Source organism: Panthera tigris, chromosome D2, assembly GCF_018350195.1.
Source record: "Panthera tigris isolate Pti1 chromosome D2, P.tigris_Pti1_mat1.1, whole genome shotgun sequence".
NCBI classification, from domain to species: domain Eukaryota; kingdom Metazoa; phylum Chordata; class Mammalia; order Carnivora; family Felidae; genus Panthera; species Panthera tigris.
The window spans coordinates 57,988,906-58,012,174 of record NC_056670.1 but is presented as its reverse complement, the minus strand read 5'-3'; the positions used below and the strand labels follow the sequence as shown (position 1 = coordinate 58,012,174).

The following is a 23,269-nucleotide window of genomic DNA, read 5'->3' as shown; positions in this document are numbered from 1 at the left end:
TCAAATGATATTTCATTTTTTGGATGTTCCATATTTTGTTTATCCGTTCACCAGTGAATGGACATTTGGATTGTTTCCACTTTTTGTCTATTTTAAATAATACTGCAATGAACATTCATGTACACATTTTGTGTGGATGTATGTTTTTGTTTCTCTTGGGTAGATACGTAGAAGTGAAATTACTGGGTCATACAGTAAGTATAAACTTAACCTTCTAGGTAACTGCAAAACTGTTTTCCAAGGTGGCTGCAACATTTATTTTCCCACACGAGGGTCCCAGTTTCTCCCTATTCTCACCAACACTTGTTATTGTGACTTTTTGATTATAGCCATTCTAGTGGATGTGAAGTGATACCTCATTGTGTTGTATTTCCTTGTGACCAATAATGGCGAACATCGTTAAATGTGCGTGCGTATTAGCTGTTCATATATCTACTTTGGTGAAATGTCTATTCAAATCTTCTGCCCATTTTCGAATTGGGTTGCTTTATTATTGTGTTGTAAGAGTTCTTGATGTATTCTGGATATATTGTCAGATTTGTGAATTGCAGTTATTTTTCTCCTGGCCTATGGCTCATCTTTCCATTTTCTCAATGGCAACTGTTGAAAGATTTTTGAGGAGCAAGGAGACAAGACAGAGCTGTGCTTCAGAAAGAGTCTGGCAGCAGTGTGTGGGATTGATCGAAATGGACAGAGAATTCTAATTAATACATCTCCTTAAATTGTAATATAGGGAATAAGCACAAGCCAAGTTTCTCAAAATTCTCTGGGAATCAAAGGGTTATAAGCAACTATTTATTGAAGCCTGTTTACAGTCCAGTTAATCAGTAAGCCAGAATCAGTGAAACTACCCAATCTGGGGGAGTACAAAAGCCTTTCAAAAGGTTTCCCTGGATTAGGAAAATCAGAGAGATGGGGGAGGAGAGATGAGTGGCTATCCCAGAGCTACATAAATAATTTCCAGCGTTGAACGGGACAATTCTGAACTTCCTTGCCAGGTGTTGTGGCACTGGTGTTTACTGGCGGGAAACTAGGAAGAGCTGGTTCTTGGCCCTTGGATTTTGACTGGTTGTTGGGAAAGGTGGAGCCCATTTTAGTGGGTCTCTTTGAAAAAGCCTGTCAAGATGTCAGGCCTGCTCTCAGTCTTCTTCCATCTCCTCCTTCTCTTCAAGTTGGTTGCCCCAGTGACCTTTCGCCACCACCGCTATGATGACCTTGTGCGGACGCTGTACAAGGTGCACAACGAATGCCCCTACATCACGCGGGTTTACAGCATCGGGCGCAGTGTGAAGGGGAGACACCTCTACGTGCTGGAATTCAGCGACTACCCTGGAATCCACGAGCCCTGTAAGCCCTGAGCAGTTCTTGGAGTGTATGGGACAGGACCCTTCCCTGACAAATCCAGTAATTGGGGCTGTTTTCTGGGGAAGTCCATGGACCCCTCCACCTATAAAATATCACCTCTTCCTCCATCTGTGCTAAATATTTCCCCACTTAGCCCTCAAATTGCTCCTGCCTCTGGGGAGCTACAACCCTAATTCAGGCTCTAGTCTGTTCCTCCTTTGGAGGTTCTGTTTGCTCAAGACCTTAATGCTAAAAGGTGAGTCATCTTCCCTCCTCCCATCCCAGCCCCCCTGCCTTCCCTCCCATTACCCTTCTTTCTTCCTTGCTGTTACGCTGTCTTTAACCAGTGCTTCAGGAGACATAAGCAGAAACAATCAGCTCTTCTAGTTCTTTCAGGAAGCCTCAAAGGGTTTGGGTTTGTCATTCTCTTTGGGGAATGACAGTATGATACGTATGGGATCCTGGAGATAGTTTGAGGTCTTGGGAATTGGTTTTATGCACTGCATTACTTTTTGTTAATTTGTTTCTATTATAAAAGCAACCTGTATTTAGATTAAAATAGAAATTAGGTATGGAAACAAACAAACAAAAAAGCTCACGCCATAATCCTACCACTCACAGATGATCATTGTTAACATATCGATGCATATCCTTCCAGACTTTTTTGTATGCATGTTTAACAACCCCCCACACATACACATATTTTTTTTTATAAAAATGGAATCATAATAGAACAGCTTTTCTCATTTCATAGTCTTTTATAAGTAATATCCATATCTGTAAATGTACATCTTCATCATAATTTTGGCTGCATGATATTCATTGCATGGTTGTATTTAACAGTTCATTGAATGATGGGCATTGAAGTTGTGTCTAATTTCTCATATCTTGACTTAGAGCAGTTGTGACATCCAAGTTATGTCTGTTCCTCCTAAACACCGTCAGTTTCAAATCTCTCTCATCCTTTCCACTTCCACACCACCCACACCAGCCAAACATCATTGCAACCTGCCTATATCATCACACTAGGTTCCCGACTCTTTCAAACCCTACCTGCCACCACTCTCTAAAACTTCCCTTCAGCACACAGATGCCAGAATACTTTTCCCAAATATTTAATCTTCTCACTCCCCTGCTTAAAATCCTTTAGTGACAACCTCACACTCAATGGATCCTGTCTGTGACAGCTTTAGAATGTTACATGGCCAGTGAGGAGGGTATGGGAGGGGGGGGCACTGGCTCAAGGAAGTCTATGTCATTAAATAAGGATAAGGACTTTGCTTTGAAGCAACACTTGCATAGAAAGCACCATGTTTTTTGGGGTGTGTGTTCATTGCGGAAGCTTGTGGGTACTAGTTTTAGGGCAACCCCCTCACTCCATGCATTCAAGGCCTTCTTGAAGCTCTTTCATACTATTCCAGCCCTCGCTAATCTCTCTTTTCTCTGATGCCCTATAATTTAGCTGTTAATCCATTCATTCCTTTCATGCATTCATCATTCATTCCACAAATATTACTGATTATCTAGTACTGATTATCAATTACTGATTGTCTATTTTGTAGACTCTGAATAGACAACAAACAGGATAAAACAAAGACACCTCCCTCAGGGGCCTTAATTTTAGCCATGTAAGACTGGCAACAAATGGGTAACTAAGTAAATACATATTAAGTCAGATAAAAAAAAGTGCTATAGAGAAAAAAATAACCTTTAAAAGAGAGATAGAGAATGCCATAAGCAGGAGAGGGGGTTGTTGCTGTTTAGGAAAAGCTTCTTTTTTGAGGTGAGTTTTGAGCATGTGATGGAGCATGCCACACTGTAACTGGAAAGTCTTTGCAGACAGGAAAGAACAGGAGTGTGCTTGGTGTGTGTGAGTGCAAGGAAGCCCCCTGTGGCTCCAGCGGAGTGAACGATGAGGAAGCAAGGTCAGGGCAGTATGGTTGGGGATAGGGATCCTAGGCAGGAGATCAGGTAGTGCCTTATAAGCCTGTGTAAAGATTTTGGCTTTTAGAATGAAGTGAGAAGCCACTGGAGGGTTTTAAGCAGAAGAGTGACATGATCTGACTTAAATTTGTAAAATTAAGTTTTCAACTGGGATGATTAGGAACTGTTATGCCATAACCCAAGTAGGGAAAGCCTGCTTTCTTGTGAAAACACCATTCTTAACCTGAAAAGACTTGTTTCTGAGAAGCACCAGGCTACTGTGAATGCACCTGGGCTTTGGCCTCCATCTTATTAAATAACTAGGTGACCTCCAACAGGTTACTCAGCTGCTTCCGCACCTCCCTCATTCTGGAGCTAATGATGCCTACTTCACAGGTTTTCTGTGAAGATTAGGAGTAATGAACACAGAAGGGGCTCCATGGCATGGATTTTTGTAGCATTTATGATTGTAATTTGTTCAAAAGGGCCTCGGGAATCACTGGAAAAGACCCAATGGAAGCATAAGATTTTCATGTGTTCATTACGCGAAGAGAGGGAAAAGGTTCCTATGCAACGTTAGGAATCCTTGCCACTTGCAAACTTTCCCCATCCTCTCTCTTCTCACGTGTTCTTGTCGCGCCTGCAGTGGAACCGGAAGTCAAGTACGTGGGGAACATGCACGGCAACGAGGTGCTGGGCCGCGAGTTGCTGCTGCAGCTGGCGGAGTTCCTGTGCGAGGAGTTCCGGAACGGGAACCAGCGCATCGTGCGGCTGGTGGAGGGCACGCGCGTGCACATCATGCCGTCCATGAACCCAGACGGCTACGAGGTGGCTGCCGCCCAGGTACTGAGCCCCGGGGCGAGAGCCCTCCGGGGAGTCCGTAAAAGCATCAGCCCAGTCCCGCTGTAGATGCCACTGTGCAATAGAGAAAAGGCGGGTGGAAATACAACAGTGTGCCGACCCGCTTCAGCGCTGTGGCTCCCTAGGCAGTGAACGTGGGCTGCCTCCACACCTTTCCGGCTGACCTCCCGGTTTTGTTGTGGGGATCAATGAGGCAATATCTGTGACAGTGCTTTTTAAACTGGAAACTACTAACCAGGTGTGAAGGGCTCTTGCAAAACCTCCTTCCCTCAATTTTTAGCTTCTTACTCTAAACACTCTTCTCCCTGCCACACTACACTTACCGTTTGCATTGGGCTGGGGGGAGGGAAACAGAACTAGCTTGGCCCAGAATGGCGAAGTCAGGGGCTAATTCTAGATTCTTCATGCATTTGGTTATATTTCTTTTTTTTTTAATTGAGGTATAATTGACATACAATATTATATTAGTTTCAGGTGTACACCATAGCGATTAGACATTTGTGTGCTTTGCTCAGTGAATATTTTACTGTATTTATGTACGACTTTTTCCTCTACTAGCATCATACTCAGCCTTTTAATTCTTTATTTTAAATATTTTTTTTTTTAACATTTATTTATTTTTGAGAGACAGAGAGTGGCAGAGCATGAGCAGGGGAGGGAGAGAGAGAGAGAGGTACAGAATCTGAAGCAGGCTCCAGGCTCTGAGCTGCTTGTTAGCACAGAGCCCGATGCAGGGGCCCAAACTCACTAACTGCTAGACCATGACCTGAGCTGAAGTCAGACACTCAACTGACTGAGCCACCCAGGAGCCCTAATTCTTTATTTTAGAGTTACATTTTGCAGGGATCTGTGGGCTTTTACTTTATTTCTTGACGTAAATTTAAAATGTCAGTGTGCCTAACTTTAAATCAACGATTTTGTGTGTGTGTGGCTGTGCATCAGAATCATACCTGAAGATTTTTTGAAATATAAATTCCTAGGTTCCCCCCCCCCCACAACCCTCATCTACTAAATTAGAATTTGGGGGGAGGGGCGTGAAGCCAGGCATCTGCTTTACATAATGGATATGTTCCTTTAAAAGCTGTGCTTAATTAAACCTGGTTTGTTTGGGGTTTGGGGTAAAGAATTATAAATTAAAGAGGTTTTTTTTTTTTTTTTTTTTTTCCAATTTATTTGGGGTAGTCTTGAAATTTTTTTCATTTTTAAAACTAGATTTCACTACTTAACTTTTAAAAAATTTGTATTTTGTTGTGGTAAGAACACCAAAGATCAAGTCTATGCTCTTAACAAAATTTTAAGTGTACAATGCAGTATTGTTGACTATAGGTCCAGTGTCATATAGCTAGTCTCCAGAACTTATCTATCTTGCTCAACCAAAACTTTAGGTACCTTCATTAGTAACTTCCCATTTCCTCCTCCTCCCAGCCCCTGGCAACCATCCTCCTCTCTGATTCCATGAATCCGACCACTCTATCCCGTACAAGTAGAACCATGAGGCGTCTGTCCTTTTGGCCCATCCCATTTTTAACCTACTTAAGAATAGTGCTGGGGAGGTAAGTAGAGGCAGGGAGGAGAATGGAACCAAGATGCTGAATGAAACACAAATTTGACCCTTGCATTCTCACAGCTTCCTGCCAACACAACTCATCAAATGAAAAAAGAAAGCTTTGTTCCTCCACTGGAAAATCAGAGAAGTGCACATTAACATCTTCAGGCTTGAGTTTCCAAAACAGCAGGAAAATTTGGAAGAGATATGGGGGAGACCTCCAGCCTGGTTGCTTTCCTTCTATTGAACCTTCCCTATATTGCAGTGGAGAAACCAGAGAACCTCAGACTTGCCCACATCTCTTGTAGAATGAAGTGGGGTGAGGGGAAGTGGGGGGAATCCCTGCCAGCCTTGTAAATCCTAGAGCCATCTCTGGGGAGCCAGTCACCTCTGCTCACCTGCTGTGTACTTGTTCAGAGGGAGCAGAGCTTGAACCTGAGTGCAAGAGAAGCCTATTCAGGTTCTCAGACTTCCAGAACTACCTGCCATACCCAGAGGAAACCTGTCTGCAGGGCTATACAGGGGAGACCTGCCTGGCCACCAAACTTTAAAGCTACCTGTAGGTAAAACAGAATAATCTCCCTTTCCTCCACCCCACTAAAGTTTCCCAAATTATAATCCCTAGAAACTGTGCATATGTTATGTTACATGGCATGGGAGAATTAAGGTTGCAAGTGGAATTAAGGTAAAATAATCATCTGACTTTAAAATATCCTGGATTATTTGGATGGGTCCAGTGTAATCAATCACAGGGGTGCTTTAAATGTGGAAGAGGGAAGCAGAAGGCCACAGAGAGCTTTGAAGATGTCGTGCCAAGGAATGTGGGTGGCCTCTAGAAGCTGGAAAAATCAGGAAGCAGATTCCCTTAGAGACCTCAAAAGGAACACAGCCCTGCTCGTGTCTTTATTTTACTCTTATGAAACCCATTTCAGTCTTCTGATCTCCAAAACTATAAGATAATATGCTTGTGTTGTTTTAAGCCACTAAGTATGTGGTAATTTTTTACAGCAGGAATAGGAAACAAATACACCACCTACCCTGTTTATGGGAACTTTCTGTTAAGGAAACTCTTTACCTGCAGCCTAACTAATGATCTGATGTGAGTGGCAAATCAACTAATAAGTAAATTAATGTAACTGTTAATATGGACAGTTGTGAGCTACATTGATATGAATGAGCAAGGAGTGAAAAACTCCTGGAAGCGTGATGAAAATCATTATCTCATAGAAGTGAAAAATTAAACCCCAAACTGAAAAATCACACAGATATTTTATATCAGAGCAGAATGAATTAGGGAACTTAAAGTAACTTTAAAAAAAAAATATGTTCTCAACGAGATATAGGAATAAAATATGAGCAGAGTGCCATGAAAAATAGAGAAATCTAAGAACAATAAAGATTTTTTTAAATATGAAAATGGTAGTACATCTGTGAGTGTTTAGCTTAGCACATCCATCCATTCACCCCACTTCTAGGAACTGCTACTAATTTGGGCTCCACCCTCTCCATCCACAGGGCTCCAGTGAACACTCCTCCCCTTCTCTAATGCCATACAAAACATTAGATGGCATTTCAGTTTTGTGATGGCCTTTGAACATATCACTATTCTGCCACTTTATATATTTTAATTATTTACATATATATCTATCTCCCCGTATATAATGTGAATTCCTGGAAGGTAAGCATAACGTCTCATTATCTCCCTTCCTAGTGTTTTTCAGAGGACTTTGAGTAGAGACGCATTTAAGTAAATGTTGATTGGCTAAAAGGATGAATGAATGAGTGAATACATGACCAAATAAATGATAACAAGCTGAAGTGTGAGCAGGGAAATAAAGGAATGCAGGAGGTTGACATTGATGAGAAGAAAGGTAAACAAGGATCCTAAATAAAAAAAAAAATAAAAACAGTGGGGGTGGTTTCCATGGTGTAGCCGCTTTGGAAACAGTTTAGCATTTTCTGAAAAGGTTACAGATAGACTTCAATTATGACCCAATAGTTCTACTAGTTGGTGACTACCCAAGAGAAATGAAAACATACATCTGTACAAAGACTTGTACATGAATGCTTATAGCAGCGTTATTCACTGTAGCCAAAAAGTGGAAATGATCCAGATGTCCATGTACAGGGTTGAATAGCACCCTCCCCAAAATTCGTGTCTAACCTAGAACCTCTGACTGTGACTTTATTAGGAAATAGAGTCTTTACATATGCAAGCTAAGGTGGAATCATACTGGCTTGGGGTGACCAACTCAAATATGACTGGTGTCCTTCTAAGAAGAAAGAAATCTGTACAGAGACACCCATCAGGGAGAAGCCCTGTGAAAATGGAAGTAGAAATTGAAGCAATACATCCGTGAGCCAAGGAGTGTGTCAAGGATGGCTGGCAGCCATTAGGGGCTGGAAGAGACAAAGAAGGACCTTCTTCTAGGGCCTTTGGAGCATATGACCCCGCTGATCTCTTGATTTCAGACTTCCGGACTCCAGAACTGTGAGAGAATACATTTCTGTTGTGATGAGCCACCCAGTCTGTGTAATTTGTTTCAGCAGCCCTAGGAAACTAATAGTCTATTAATTGGTAAGTAAACCCAAATAATGGAAAATTATTCAGCAATGAAAAGGAATGAAATACTGACACATGCTACAACGTGGAGGAACCTCAAAAAACATTGTGTCCTGTGATAAAAGCCAAACATGAAGTGTGTGATCCCACTTAGTGAAATGACCAGAAAAGGCAAATCTAGGGAGACAGAGAGTGATTACGTAGGGCTGGACTAAGAATGAGGAGTGATTGAATGGGCGTGAGGTCTCCTTTCAGGGCGTTAGAAATACTTCAAAGTTTGATTATGCTGATGCTCACACGACTCTTCTCAGTGGGAACTAGAATTCATTGAATTGTGCACTTAAAATGGGTGAATTTTATGGTATGTAAATTACACCTCAATAAAGCCATATTTTAAAAATAGGGTTCCCATTATCCTGAAACATCCAGTCTTGTCAGAGTGTCTCCTGGGATCTCTACCATCGACACGTGGTTTACAGGGAAATGTGAACCCCACCGCTGGGACTTTGGATAAATTAATGGAGAAAATGGTGCATCATTTGATAGATTAACCTAATGCGCCCCCCCCCCCCCGCCAAAACTATGCAGTGTACTTCAAATATGGGATCCAGTCTGAAATCTTCCTTTCTCGTTTCTCCATTTTCCTGCTAGGGCACAGACATTTCTGGATACCTGGTTGGCAGGAACAACGCAAATGGAGTGGACCTGAACCGCAACTTCCCCGACCTCAACACCTATGTCTACTACAATGAGAAACACGGAGGCCCTAACCACCACCTGCCCCTCCCAGACAACTGGAAGAGTCAGGTAGGAGATGAAATGTTCATGCCAAAGCGGGTAAATCAGCTTCTGGAATCGCTTCTCGAAATCTCCACATCAATTAAACAAGCACGAATTAAGCATCCACTCAACTCTGTGTTAATCTGTGTAGAGTGGCAAGAACTATATCTTCCGCTCTTTGTATTCACTCTCTCCCCCAGCAAAGAGGCCCTCCCAGAGCACATGCTGTTTGATGTTAGTGGTAGCGAAGTGAAAGCGGTTATCATACCATTGTGCAGTACTTTACCATTTTACAAAATGCTTACTTAGCCAGTGTTTCAGCTGATTTGTAATGCTGTGAAGTGAACATACGAAGCAGGGCTGAGATCCGTCCCTGGTTTACACCTACACAGCTAGTAATTGGTGGACTCAGGATTAAAACCCAGGCCTTCTGATTCCTAAGGCAACATTCTTTCTACCACATTATCCCATCAAAAGAGGACTCTAGCATTCTGTAGATAAATCTCTCTTACATGTGATGAACTGTGTGCTCACCAACAATTAGCTACAGAAGGAAGCTCAGGCAGCTCACTCCTACAGTTTTCCTCTGCCCTTTCTGTCTAACTCTCAGCTGCTTTACCTTACTGTCATTTCCCTTACTCACAATCTGAGGAGCCCAGCTGATGCACCCAGGCCTGGAGGCCTGGAATGCCACCCGTAGTAATGCGAGTGCTCCTGGGAATAACCACTGTGATTCTCAGAGCATTCCCACCACCACCCTGTTCCTTCTACTGTATAAGGTACTTTAAACATTCTATTTGTGAATATTTAAACTTAGAGATTGCAGGTGTAAGGCTTTCTATTGGGAGTTTCCAGAAAGAATAGTCTCAGTTTTTCCCCCTTGAAAATGAGGCAGAGTCATTGCTGACAAGTTTAGATTTCAGATAGCAACTATGCCCTTGGCTCAAGTAAATAATAAGTCAAAACTAACTTTGTAGTAGTTGGCATATCTAGCCGGAAGGATGTCCTGATTTATTAAACTGGTCCAAGTAAAATAAGGTAATTGAGCCAATAGTAATTAGACTTCCACTGGCTCCTTTTTCTCCATATTAGAAGAAAAAAGGCAATGAAAAGTAAGTCTTCTTGCTCCTGATGGGAGAGGAGCAGTGAGAAGCTGGCCTCATGCTGATGGATGGTGGCTTAGGACATGGAGAAAGGGCTGCTTCAAAGGATCTGAGCCCTGGTCACAGAGCAGGACTGGTGCCTTTGGTATCTTATCCATTTTGATCGGGCAAGACTCAACCCTATTCATCCAGTCCCTCAGGAATGGCAAAGATGGGGGCCTTCTCAGCTGACCGCTAGTCCAAGGGGAGCCATTAACACATTAACACCACATAACCTCTAAGCAAATCCATCCTGAGAGGAGGGAAAACACTGAAGACTGTAAATTATTTACTTACACTGCCAATCCAAGTAGATTCAAGGCTTTCTTTAGAATGCTGTCACTCACTAGGAACATAATATGCAATCAAGAGGGTAGAATTCAACTACTTAGGCAAGACTGGCCCGTATCATACTATATCTAATCCATTAAATTTGAATATGACCACAGGAGTGTGTTCTACTTGTCAACATTACAGCGGATGCAGTAGTGTAAAGAGGAGGTTGAAAATCATTTGGGTCAACCAGCTTCCCAGGTGTATTTACTAGAGCCCTTAATATCTGCAGAGGTGCTTCAGAAGCCACTGGAGCAATGGGTAAATTGGAGAATCCCTTCCTTGTTGTCAGAAAGAAGCCAAGCCGGGTCCCTGAGCTCTCCAGCCATGCCACCCTCTTCAAACCTCTCTCTCTTTCTCTCTTCTCATCCAAGAAGAAGCCATAACTTATTAATCATAGAAACAGTACAAAATTCCAGACCAAGCTGCAGCTATTCTTTTGAAACACCAAAAAAAGTTTCTTGTTTTCAGATGGTTACATTGTTAATTCCGTAATAGCATTTACAACGTCATTACTGTTGCTCTTCAGGGCTGGGACTGCCTTTGCTCTTGACACATTTGCTTGTGACGTGACCAGTTCTATGTCCTTAATTGCCACACCTATTTCATCAACTTCTTCTTTACTCTGCTCTTGTACAGTTGGAGTCTGTGTGTTTTCTTGAATGCCTGAGACAGCTTCATCTTGAACTTCCAGTTTCTCAGTAGCCGCGAGTTGTGCCTGCTGAGATGAGTCCTCAATAAGAGACTTTATTTATTTTTTATTTTTTTTAACATTTATTTATTTTTGAGACAGAGAGAGACAGAGCATGAACGGGGGAGGGTCAGAGAGAGGGAGACACAGAATCCGAAGCAGGCTCCAGGCTCCAGGCTCCGAGCTGTCAGCACAGAGCCTGACCCAGGGCTCGAACTCACAAACCACGAGATCATGACCAGAGCCAAAGTTGGACGCTTAACCGACTGAGCCACCCAGACGCCCCAAGAGACTTTATTTTTTATAGCAGTTTTAGGTTCACAACAAAATTGAGGGGAAGTCCAGAGTCCCCATATACTCCCTGCTTCCCATTGTTCACATCCCCCAGCCAGAGTGGTAATTTGTTACATTTGATGAACTACCCAAGTCCATAGTTTACATTAGTGCTCACTCTTCATGGTATACATTCTATGGTCTGTGGCATTTGTCCACTGTTACAGCATCATATACCATAGTTTCACCTCCCTAAATGCTCTCCCTTTACCTACTTTATATATTGGAATTCCACATTCCAATTTTAATGTCATTTTGAAAAAGAGTCCATCCACTTCATTTTTTATTTTTATTTTTTTAAGTTTATTTATTTAGAGACAGAAAGCAAGTGAGCATGAGTGGGGGAGGGGGAGAGAGGGGGAGAGAGAGGGTCCCAAGCAGGCTCCACACTGTCAGCATGGAGCCCGACACAGGGCTCAAACCCATGAACCGTGAGGTCATGCATGACCTGAGCCGAAATCAGGAGTTGGATGCTTTAACTGACTAAGCCACCCAGGCATCCTTCCACTTAAATTTTTCAAACTATTATGCAAAAGACCAGAGTTTTCCCATCTCCTCTGCTCATATCCAGGAGGACACTCTTTGTTTTATTCAGACGTACTATCCTCTCGGGCCACTTCCTGACAAACTCATTTGGATGGCACCTCCGGTTGCAGCTTCACTGCCAGCCCCTCGTCTGTCCACAGGTGGAGCCCGAGACTGAGGCTGTGATCCACTGGATCCGCTCCTTCAACTTTGTTCTTTCAGCCAATCTCCACGGAGGAGCAGTGGTGGCCAATTATCCATATGACAAGTCCCTGGAGCATCGGGTCCGAGGGGTGCGCCGCACTGCCAATACCCCCACACCCGATGACAAGCTTTTCCAGAAGGTACGCAGAATGGCAGCTTGTCCGGCCAGAGGAATGTGGGACTCAGGAGAGGATTTAGGGGGTCTGATTTACGAGGTTATGGTAATACGACTATGTTAATGAAAAATAGACCATGTGCATGAAAAAATGTTTACCTAATAGTTCAAATAAAATCAAGAGATTAAAATCAACAGATTATTTTATAGTTAATATATTAGTAGTAATGTATAATTAATACAAATAATAAACATTAATTATCAATTCATCAATTAATGAATTCCATAGAGAATAACACCAGTTACTGCTTTGCAAAGAAAATAGATTACTATAACTTTCTCTAGTAATCTCCTTTTTCCACTGTTATAAAGTAGCACTAAAAGGGAATTATAGAGATTCCGCATATATTCCTCTTCCCCCAACACACACCTCTCACACCTAATATATACAGTATTCCCCCCTTATCCATGGGAGATGTGTTCCAAGGCCCCCAGTGACTGCCTGAAGTTGCAATAGTACTGAACCCTATATATAATTTTTTCCTATACATACATGAGACAAAGTTTAATTTGCAAATTAGGTGCGGTAAGAGATTAACAATAATAACTAATAATAAAATAAAGCAATCATAACAATATATTATAATAAAAGGTATGTGAACGATATGCTATAATAATAGTTATGTATAAGTTACAATAAAAGTTAAATGAATTTCTCTCAAAACATCTTACTGTGTTATACTCACCCTTCTTGTGATGATACAAGATGATAAAATCCCTATGTGGTGAGATAAAGGGGAATGACATTGTGACCTAGTGTTAGGCTACTACTGACCCTCTGACATGTTGTCAGAAGGGGGATCATCTGCTTCCAGACCCGAATTGACCACAAGTAACGGAGACCATGGGTAAGAGGGTTCTACTGTAATTCTTTTCATGGTAAAGGCCTATTTTACTTGCTCCTTGTTTTATAAAATTAAGCTAGAATATGGTACACCTAGAAGGGAGTTTATATGTCACCTCGTGTCACCCCTCACTTTGCACTTGAAACTTATCCCCAGGCAGGTGGAAAAATCAGAACACAGTTCTCCTAACTCTAGTCCAACACACACACACACACACACACACACACACACACACACACACACACACACACACACCTTCTCCCTATGCCTGCTGGTATTTTCTTTCACTAAAGCAAGTAATGAGTTGTTTATACAGGGTGGGGCTTCGTGGTATCACCCTACTTCTAAGTGTGAGCATTGCCGAGGAGTCGGGAGCACTCAAGTCGTTCTCCATCCACTTTACCCGCAGCTGGCCAAGGTGTACTCCTATGCACATGGATGGATGCACCAGGGATGGAACTGTGGGGATTACTTCCCAGACGGCATCACCAATGGGGCCTCCTGGTATTCTCTCAGCAAGGGTAAGAAGAGTCCTGGGCACAACAGTGCTTTAAGTTGAGGTGGAATAGGGCTCATCTCTCCTAAATTATCACTTTTTCTCAGGGAAACAACAGGAATACTATAGAATTTTGCATTCAAGTAGAGATCTGAGCAATGGAGAAGTCTTAAGTTGGCATTTAATGTCATGTTCTGATTCTTTAAAATGAAGGTAGGGATACCTTGTGGTCCTTTATTATTTTTTGTTTTTAATTCTTATTTTATTATTTTTTGTTATTATTTATTTGTTTTATTTGAGAGAGAGAGAGCAGGGGAGAAGCACAGAGGGAGAGAGCGAGAGTCCCAAGCAGACTCCATGCTCAGAGTGGATGGAGCCCAATGCAGGGCTGGATGTAGGGCTTGACTCAAGGCTCAATCCCACGACCTTGAGATCATGACCTGAGCCGAAATGAAGAGTCAGACATTCAACCAACTGAGCCACCCAGGTGTCCCACTATGTGGTCCTTTAAAACTTGGGGTTTACATTATAGATTAGGGCATAGGAGGGAAATACTGTAGTCAAGTGGTTAAGAGTATGGCTGTAAGGGTACATTGGGTTGAATCCCAGCTTGCCCATTTACCAGTTATGTGGCTTCAGGGTAATTACTTAATCTCTCTGCCTCTTTTTCTCATCTGTACTTTAAGAATAACAATACTTGCATTATAATTTTGATGTGAATATTCAATAAAACAATGTACATAAAGCATTGGAAATGCATGGCTTATAGATGTTAGGGTCTTTTCTAAGTAGCATGGAGGTATACCTCACAGAGCAGCAGATGACCAAAGGAGCTGGCCTAGATGCCAACAGTTCCTGTGATATATGCTCTCTGTGCCCTGTCTGCCCATCTCCTGTGAGCTGGAGTTTGCCATGGACATTGGCCACTGACAGCATAGCAGAAACCTTGAGCAAGAGGCTTCTCTCTCCATTCTCTGGCCCTTCCCCATCACCAAGAGGCAAGAAGTCTGTTTATGAACCTTTGGTAGACAGTGACCGTAAAGATAGAGAAGAGACTGAAGCAGGAAGCCAGGTTCTTTTAGGCATCATGTTTTAGCAGCTGTCTCTCCTATCCTTTCAAATCTGACCTGGACAGAGCCCAGATAACAGAAAGCTCCCTGGTAAGGGTTGAACTGATGGCTGGTTCTATGGAAAGTGGGAAGGAGGAAGGTTAAGGAGTCACCATGTACTGGGAAGTGGTAGACTTCTTATGGCTGACAACTTGCTTGAACACAAGGTAAGAAGATTTTGTTGAACTTTATTTTTTTTAGTTTGCATTAAGAAAGCAATAGGTGCCCCCCACACAGTTTAAAATCTCAAATATACTTTCCCAAATTGTACTTGTTTTTTTTTCCCCTTTCCCATCATCTGAGAAAGCATGGCCCATGCTTCCACTGAGAATCATTGCCCCAAAATAAGCTGATACAATTCCAAGGTTATTCAGTTCATTAAAATGATTGTTCCAATAGTGTGGTCTCTGGACCAGCGTCATTGGCATCAGCTGGGAACTTGTTAGAACTGCAGATTAGGGGACCTCACCCCATACCTAAGGCCCAGAAACCTGTATTTGGCTGGACACAGCCTTCTAGATTATTCTGATGCAGAGAGAGATCCAATGTAAGAGGTCACAGTTGTTCTTCAGCTCTCTCTATTCTTTCTACAACAGCTGCTTATGTTCATTAACTTAGAGCAGGTAAAAGTTGATTAAATGAATAGTTTTTAACCCAAACACATTTGTGATATAAACACCACTCTAATGATCAGGAACATATTAAAAAAATAATTGATTCAATTGAATAATGTAGAAGATAGACGCAGACAAGCATTAGATGGAAGAGAACTATAGCTGCCTTCTGTTTTTTCAGGGGCCTGTTTTCCTGAGTTAACTGCTCTCAGGTTAGTGCAGCAGTCTCAGATAGGAGGAGGGTTGTGAAAACAAGATATCTATCTCATCTCTAAGCTCCAGGGTCTGAAGAACATCATCACCCAGAGAGAAGATCTGTCCCCCCAGAAGCAGTACAGGTGCAGTCTAATATCAAGGCATGACTAACAAGCAGACTTTGGAAATGCTAAGAAGGTCAAGAAGTGAATTTAAGCGTTGAGATGGAGAAAAGGAGAGGATGGTGATAACAAAATGGGCATTTATGAAGAGAGAAAACCGGGAAATTGGGGAAGATTTTATGGAGGAGAAAAATAAGTGGAGATCAAGAGGTAGAATAGAAGGTCACAGAGGGGTAGGGTGGTGGTGGTGGAGGAGAAATCTTGGTTAACGGGAGTGGAGGTGGGGAGCGCCTGGGTGGCTCAGCTGGTTAAGCGTCCACCTTCAGCTCAGGTCATAATCTTGCAGTTTGCAGGTTCAAGCCCCGTGTTTCTTGGGCTCTGTACTAACGGCTCAGAGCCTGAAGCTTGCTTCAGATTCTGTGTCTCCCTCTCTCCCTCTGGACTTCCTCTACTCACGCTCTTTCTCTCTCAAAAATAAATAAACATTAAAAAAAATTAAAAAAAAAAAAAGAGAGTTGAAGTGGGGCATTTGTGTGATCTTGGTTTTGTAGATCCGCTACCACTCTCTTTCCCTCAGGAATGCAAGACTTTAACTATCTCCACACCAACTGTTTTGAGATCACACTGGAACTGAGTTGTGACAAGTTTCCCCGCCAAGAGGAATTACAGCGTGAGTGGCTGGGTAATCGGGAAGCCCTAATCCAATTCTTGGAACAGGTAAAATCCTATTCTTTAACTTTCTTAGTTACAGAAGGAGATGTGTTTTCTGATGGTAGCAAGGGTTTTTGTGAGGCTCAGTGCTGACTTCTGCTTTGATTCTGTACAGTACATCTGGGCTGCTTCTACTGAGCCATTTTATTCACTCAACATTATTGAGCACAGTTATCTGTCAGAAACAGTACTGTATGCTAGGGATTATGGGCAAACAAATTTCCCTGCCCATATATAGCTTATGTTTTAGTTAGGAGAGATAGACAATGAACAAAATAATAAAGTAAATTTCATAACATGTTAGATGCAAAATGTAGTGAAGAAAACCTTATGGAGAAAATGAATTGAAATGGACACAAAGGAGGTGAGGGAGAGGATCATGCAGCTGTCTAGAGGAGAAGGGGCTCCCTGATGTGGGCACAACAGGAAGTGCTAGGCCCCCAACAAGCGGTTGTTAGGGAAATGCAAATCAATTACACAATGAGATACCACCTCACACTCATTCAGATGGCTTCTATAAATAAAAAAAAAAAATTACAATAAAAGACAGACAATAGCAAGCGTTGGCAAGGATGCGGAAAATTGGAACCCCTGTGTGTTGTTGCTGGGACTGTGAAATGATGCAACCACTATGAAGAGCCGTATGTGGTTTCTCAAAAATTACTAATAGAATAGCCTCTATGATCCAGCAATCCCACTTCTGAGCATATATCCAAAAGAACTGAAAGCAGAATCTCAAAGAGATATTTGCACACCTTTGTTAATATCAGCATTATTCACAATAGCTAAAAGGTAACAGCAACCCAGGTTGCAGCCCAAGTGTCCATTGATGGATGAGTGGATCAATGAAATGTGGTAGGGACATAAAATGGAATATTCTTCAGCCTTAAAAAAGAAGGGAATTCTGAGACATGCCACAACATGAATGAACTCTGAGGACATCATGCAAAGAGAAATAAGGCAGTCACAAGATGACAACTATTGTATAATTTTACTTACATGAAGTGTCAACAGTAGTCAGTTCCATAGAGATAGACAGTAGGCTAGTGTTGTGATTTGCCTTAGGTTTTCTCAGGGGTCACCTTGCTCTGTGAGAAGAGATTGTCGGGAATAGGAAGACAGAGAGACCAAGTTAATCAAGCGGCTGTTACCATAATCTTTGTGAAGATCAAAGGCAAAAATGTATGAGAAAGCTTTGAGGACTCCCAAACACTGGATGCCTGTTTTGTGGTCCTAACTGTGCCCTGTAAACTTTCCTACAGGTACACCAGGGCATCAAGGGAATGGTGCTTGATGAGAATTATAATAACCTTGCGGAGGCTGTCATTTCTGTTAGTGGGATTAACCATGATGTCACTTCAGGTAGGTGGCCACTGCTTGGTGGAGTGAGAGGGAAGCCTTCGTGTCCTCACCTCTTTTCAGCATATCAGGAGGCCAGTTTGTACGCCAGAGAGACTAGCAGGGGTGTCAAGGACACTGGGGGTAGGGACAGGAAAGGTGATAGAAACAGGGACAGGGGAGCACCTGGGTGGCTCAGCCAGTTAAGCATCGACTCTTGATTTCAGCCCAGGTTATGATCTCATGGTTCGTGAGTTCAAGCCCCAATGCAACCAGAATCCTCCATACCAGTGGCTGGACCTGCGTTTAGGGATCAAACGTTGGGCGTCCCTCAGAACTTCAGGGCTTGCTAGATTTTCATACCCTATTCATGCACAGGCAGGGAATGTCTTTGAAACATTCCAGCCAATCACTATATATTGAATACCGCTAATTCCACCAATAAGAGCCCACTTCCAACACTCACTATGCTAAATTAACAAATTACTCATTTCACTACTGAAGAAACTCATTGCCAATATTCATTATGCTATTTAGAAAAGCATCTAGTATTGATTACAAATAAACATAGCCAAAGCCCTAGTCATAGCTGTATCTGGAATTGGGCCTTTATGATACATGCTATCTAACCATTCTTGGGTGTAAGTTCCCAGTTAAGAAAATGACAGCCCCTGGGGTGTAACTTACACTATCCAAGATATGGATGATAATTCACTGCTTCTGCTAAAGTATTTTAAAAGAAATTACAGGCATTTAAAGGGGGCAGAGAAGATACTGCCTTATTATTTATTGTGTGTCTCATTCTTTTTTAAACTTATTTTTTATTTTATTTTTTTGAGAGAGAGATGGGGGGACAAGCAGAGGGAAAGGGAGAATCTTTTTTAATTTTTTAAGTTTTTTTTATTTATTTTGAGACAGAGACTGCATGAGCGGGGGGAGGGGTAGAGAGAGGGAGAGAGAGAATCTCAGTCTCCACACTGTCAGCACAGAGCCTGACACGGGGCTCAAACTCATGAAACCATGAGATCATGACCTGAGCCGAAACTGAGAGTCATAGGCTTAACCAACTGAGCCACCCAGGCGCCCCGGGAGAGGGAGAATCTTAAGCAGCCCAGCAAGGAGCCTGATGTGGGGCTCAAACTCATCATGACTTGAGCCAAAATCAAGAGTTGGAAGCTTAACTGACTGAGCCACCCAGGCGCACCTGTCTCATTCTTAATTGCATTTACTATTTCACTTATGCATTGCTATACACTTAAATGTTAAAGGCATGGTCACAATTGTTTCTAAAGAGATACAAAGTCATTAGCCAAAATGGTATATCCCTGCCATAGAAAAATAGGCTCTCTTTTGAATTTTATTTTCCCCTTTAGAAGGCGATGGAAGAAATATTGAAAATAGGATTCTCAAATCAGACCTACAGTGGTCATTTAGTCCAGCCCTCTGACTCAATATAAGATTACATACATACAACACCACTGATGGCTGGTTTTCTAACCCAGGGCCGTCCTGTCCTGTCCATTAGTGCAGGACCATGGCCATCAGTTCAGACTGTGCACTGCACAACTGTGTAGCTGTTCCAGGGATGCTCATTCAGTCTCTAAGTGCTCACGATTTCACAAAGCATCCATGTCTTTTTCAATAGCTCTGTTTGTCACAGCAGTTTTTCTTCTTTCTAGCAAAATCTTCCTCCTACAGTTTAAACTCATACTTCTCATTCTTACTTTTTTAGGTAGATGTCATTTCTTCACAGTGGCTTTTCAAACATTGAAACAGAAGTTTCATGTAGTTTCTTTACCACACAAAACATTCATAGATCTTTCAGCATATCTCCCAGTGACCCTTCGCTGGACATGAGTTTGTTTTAAAATACAGGGTCTAGAATTAAACACACTGCTGTGCTCAGTACAGAGCACAGTGAAACTTCTACTTCCCATGAGCTGAGAAGCCCATGCTCTTATTACATAAAATAGCCTAAGATGCTTTTAGATCTTAGCCAGTTTCATCATGCTATTAAAAAAAAATTCAAGCTTGTGGTCAGCTAAAACCCTCAGATCATTTGTCTTATCAAGGCCCCAAATGGCAGATTTCTAATCAGCAGACTGAGTTCTATTCTTGTAACTTTTAGGTGACCATGGCGATTACTTCCGGCTACTGCTTCCAGGTACCTACACTGTCACTGCCACAGCACCGGGGTTCGACCCAGAGACAGTGACCGTGACCGTGGGTCCTGGAGAACCAAAACTGGTGAGTTAGGCTGACATTCACAGAGCACTGTAAAGATCACTTACACAAAGTCATAAACAGCCTATTGCATGGTTCTAATCACTGCTGAGCTTCCCTGTTTCACTTAAAAAAAAATTCATTGCTCTCATATGCTTATTTTTCTTCTGTCATTCTCCTATTATATCCTTCCCCACTTCCTTTGGCTTTTTCTCTTTCTTCTGTTTCACATAGCATAGTGATGAAAAGCACTGTCTTCTTCTAAAAAGTACTATCTTCTGTCCAGAGACCTTGGACAAATTACCTAATCATTCTTCCTCAGTTTCTTCCTCTGTAAGTTGGTGTGAACAGCACCTGCTTTATAAGAGGTTGGAATGGGAAAGTGCACATAAAGTATTTAGTACAGTGACTTCCACAGGGAAAGTGCTCGACAAATGCTCCTTTATAATCCCACAGACCTTGCCCAGATCCACTCCCTTGGATTGCCAGCTCTGTGCCGTCAACTAGGACTACCACCAGATGGCACTCTGCCCCCTCCTGGTGCCCCGTATGCCCGGCAGTCTTGCTTTCCACTCACCTTGACCAAAGAGCCAGCTACTCCCCGGTATTCAGCTGGCCACAGCTGGCTTTTATAGGTAGGACGAGAAGCAAGGAATGTTTTTGACCTACTGCCTGGACCTTTTCAGCTTTGGTCGTATTAGATTAAGATCCCAGAGCTGAAGAAGCTCAGAGGTCATGGACACTAGTCCTCAGATTTCTCAAGTGAAGAAGAGGTAATGAGGCAGTTCTATTTAATGAGCACCTACAGACCTTGTTTCCCCACAGGTCTGCTCTTCTCTGGGGCCTCCTTGCTCTGTCCAGTTCCTTCTCTGTACAACCCTAGAGCCCAGCAGACCCACTCACCCCTTTCTCTGTTGACTCTGCAGTCAAGTAGCTTGTTGTCCTCAATAGTTATAGGTACTATTTACTGAATGGTTCCTATGTATGAGACACTATATGAGAGCTTTCCAGAACTATCTCATTTAACCTTCACATCCCTGTCAGGGACACGTAAGTCTTCCCTTTTATGGCCAAGGAAACAAACTTAGAGAAGAAACATGCCCAAAGTCACACAGTGAGCGAGTGGAGCCCCCGTTGGAACCTCTCTGGGGCCTTCAGGGCTGCCATCTTAGCCAGTGTGTTGAAGGACCTCATGCTAAACTCACAACCTGGGTGCATAACCCAGGTTTTAACACGAGGACCCAAGTAGAGAATTCTTTATGTCCTCTGAAGAGTCCTCTGAAGTTTCTAGATAGTTCCCCCTTTCCCCTCTCCTCCTGCTAGTCCTAGCTCGTGCCCCTTATAAAAACTACTTCCACTTGCAGATCAGGCAGCTCCCACTGCAACCTGTTATCTGGCCCCAGTTTCTCAGCCAGCTTTCTCCCCGCACCAGCCTCCAGCCCTTTTCTCGTTCTCCCCCAAAGTCAAATGGCTGATAGGCAGCCTCACGGGCGGATTCCGCCCTGCGTGGCAAGCCCTCTTCAATGCCAGGTGCAAACGGCTGCGCAGCCTCTTAAGTAATCTACTTCAAAAGATGTCACTTCTTTGTGATATAGCCTTTCAGTAAATTAAGATAGCCCATCATTATGTCAAATATACCCCAGAAAGGAAAAAAAAGTTGTCTTTTGGACATGATACCCAGAGGGGAAAACAACTAAGAATCCATTTGCGGATCACGGTAGAGCCACTTTCTCTTTTCGTTTTTCTAAACAGAGATCCATCTGGCCAAGGGAAGAAAAAAGAAAAAAGGATTATTTACTGGAGGGTTTTCATGTTACAGTGAAGCCTCTTTCACACCATCTCCCAGAGTCCAGTGTCCTCTTTGCTTTTCCCCACAGCCTGCCAGAGGTCAGCTCCTTTCCTTGTCCTGCCCTTCCTTTATTTTGCTGCCTTCTCCCTCTCTCTCCCTCTCTCTCCCTTTCTCTCCCTCTCTCTCCCTCTCTCCCTCTCTGTCTCTCTTCCCCTCCCTCCCTTTCCCTCTCTTTCTCTCTCTTTCTCCTAGATCTCTGAATTACTATATAAGAAATGGTAATGATGTAATTAGCTCTGATTTCCTCTACTTTGGGGAACTGGCAGAAAAGCTGGCTATGGATTTTCGTGGAAGGGGCGGAAAATGACCCCATGGAGAGCTTGCGTGCATGTTTTTCAACTCCCAGCTGGCTTCAGCAGCTCAGACTGTTCCAAGGCCTGGAAGCCAGGGATCCCTCAGGGGAATGTGGTTAGAACACTGTGCCACTCCCTCCTCCTAGGAAGGTTCCACAGCCTGCAGACCTACACTTTTCAGTCAGAAGCGTCTTCACATCTGCAGGCCACAGACAGAGGGCAGGTTTCAGCCTTATGCCAGAAAGGACACGTTCACTGCACATGGAAATTTGGAATTTAAGAATCCATATGAATAATCTGTATCATCTCCACTATCTATATTTTCAAGCAATTATGGCAGCAGGTTTAGATCTGAAGATGTGAGGTATTCATTGGCATGCCTGAGCACAACACCTGTGATTCACACATTGGCATGAAGGGGATTATTATGGAACCATCCGTCATAGCTCTGGTCCTAAGCAACAGTATCCGTGAAATTGTTGTTTGAAGTGTGGATGTCATTTTCTTCTCATACTTATAAAATAAATGTATATTAAGTTCATCCAGGTATACCCTATGTCATCACCAGTGATTATGTACCTCCTCTTGGGAACGTTAGCCAGGCTGGATGCCGTGGTGCTGCTGTGGCTCCCTGCTGTGCTAATGCTCCCTAGTGCCCTGCCCTCAGGACCTGGAAGTGTGGTCAAACCAGGTCCAAACAGGTTCTCCCCAGTTGGAATTCCAGGAAATGGAAAACTGACTCCTCTCCCCACCTAGTTGCTTCTTTCTTTCTTCCAGGTTAACTTCCATCTCAAGAGAAGCATCCCTCAAGCAACCCCTAGGAGGAGAGTTCCCAACCCAGGGCACGGACGCAGAGTCTTACCAAAGAAAGTTCAGCCCCGGGTCAGCTAGGGAAGAAGATGAGGAGACGAAGCGGCCCCAGAGAGTCCCTGCCTGAAATCCACAGCGCTGGGGTGACACGTTAGAAAGGCTTGTTCCTGCTCTCCCATCAGATGAAACATGCTTTCTATTTTATTATCTGGGACATATTTAAATATAAATGTATTCACGACAA

At 42.9% G+C, this 23,269-nt stretch overlaps 2 protein-coding genes across 5 annotated transcripts in view; both read left to right on the top strand.

The window, feature by feature from the left end:
* ERLIN1 (ER lipid raft associated 1) overlaps nucleotides 1-1,258 on the top strand; it is a 58,226-nt gene extending 56,968 nt beyond the window's left edge. For 3 of the 4 annotated variants that reach the window (XR_006209404.1, XR_006209402.1, XR_006209403.1), the window contains one exon: nucleotides 1,173-1,258. The gene's annotated coding sequence lies outside the window, so the exon portion shown is untranslated. The remainder of the gene's footprint in view (nucleotides 1-1,172) is intronic. The other variant, XM_042961119.1, reaches the window with a different exon arrangement.
* CPN1 (carboxypeptidase N subunit 1) lies at nucleotides 156-23,269 on the top strand. Its single transcript, XM_007080163.3, has 9 exons — nucleotides 156-1,347; nucleotides 3,914-4,110; nucleotides 8,889-9,044; nucleotides 12,203-12,385; nucleotides 13,675-13,786; nucleotides 16,379-16,518; nucleotides 17,775-17,874; nucleotides 19,979-20,097; nucleotides 22,993-23,269. Exons 1-9 carry the CDS (start codon nucleotides 1,125-1,127, stop codon nucleotides 23,104-23,106), a joined length of 1,344 nt encoding a protein of 447 aa, XP_007080225.3. The 5' UTR covers nucleotides 156-1,124; the 3' UTR covers nucleotides 23,107-23,269.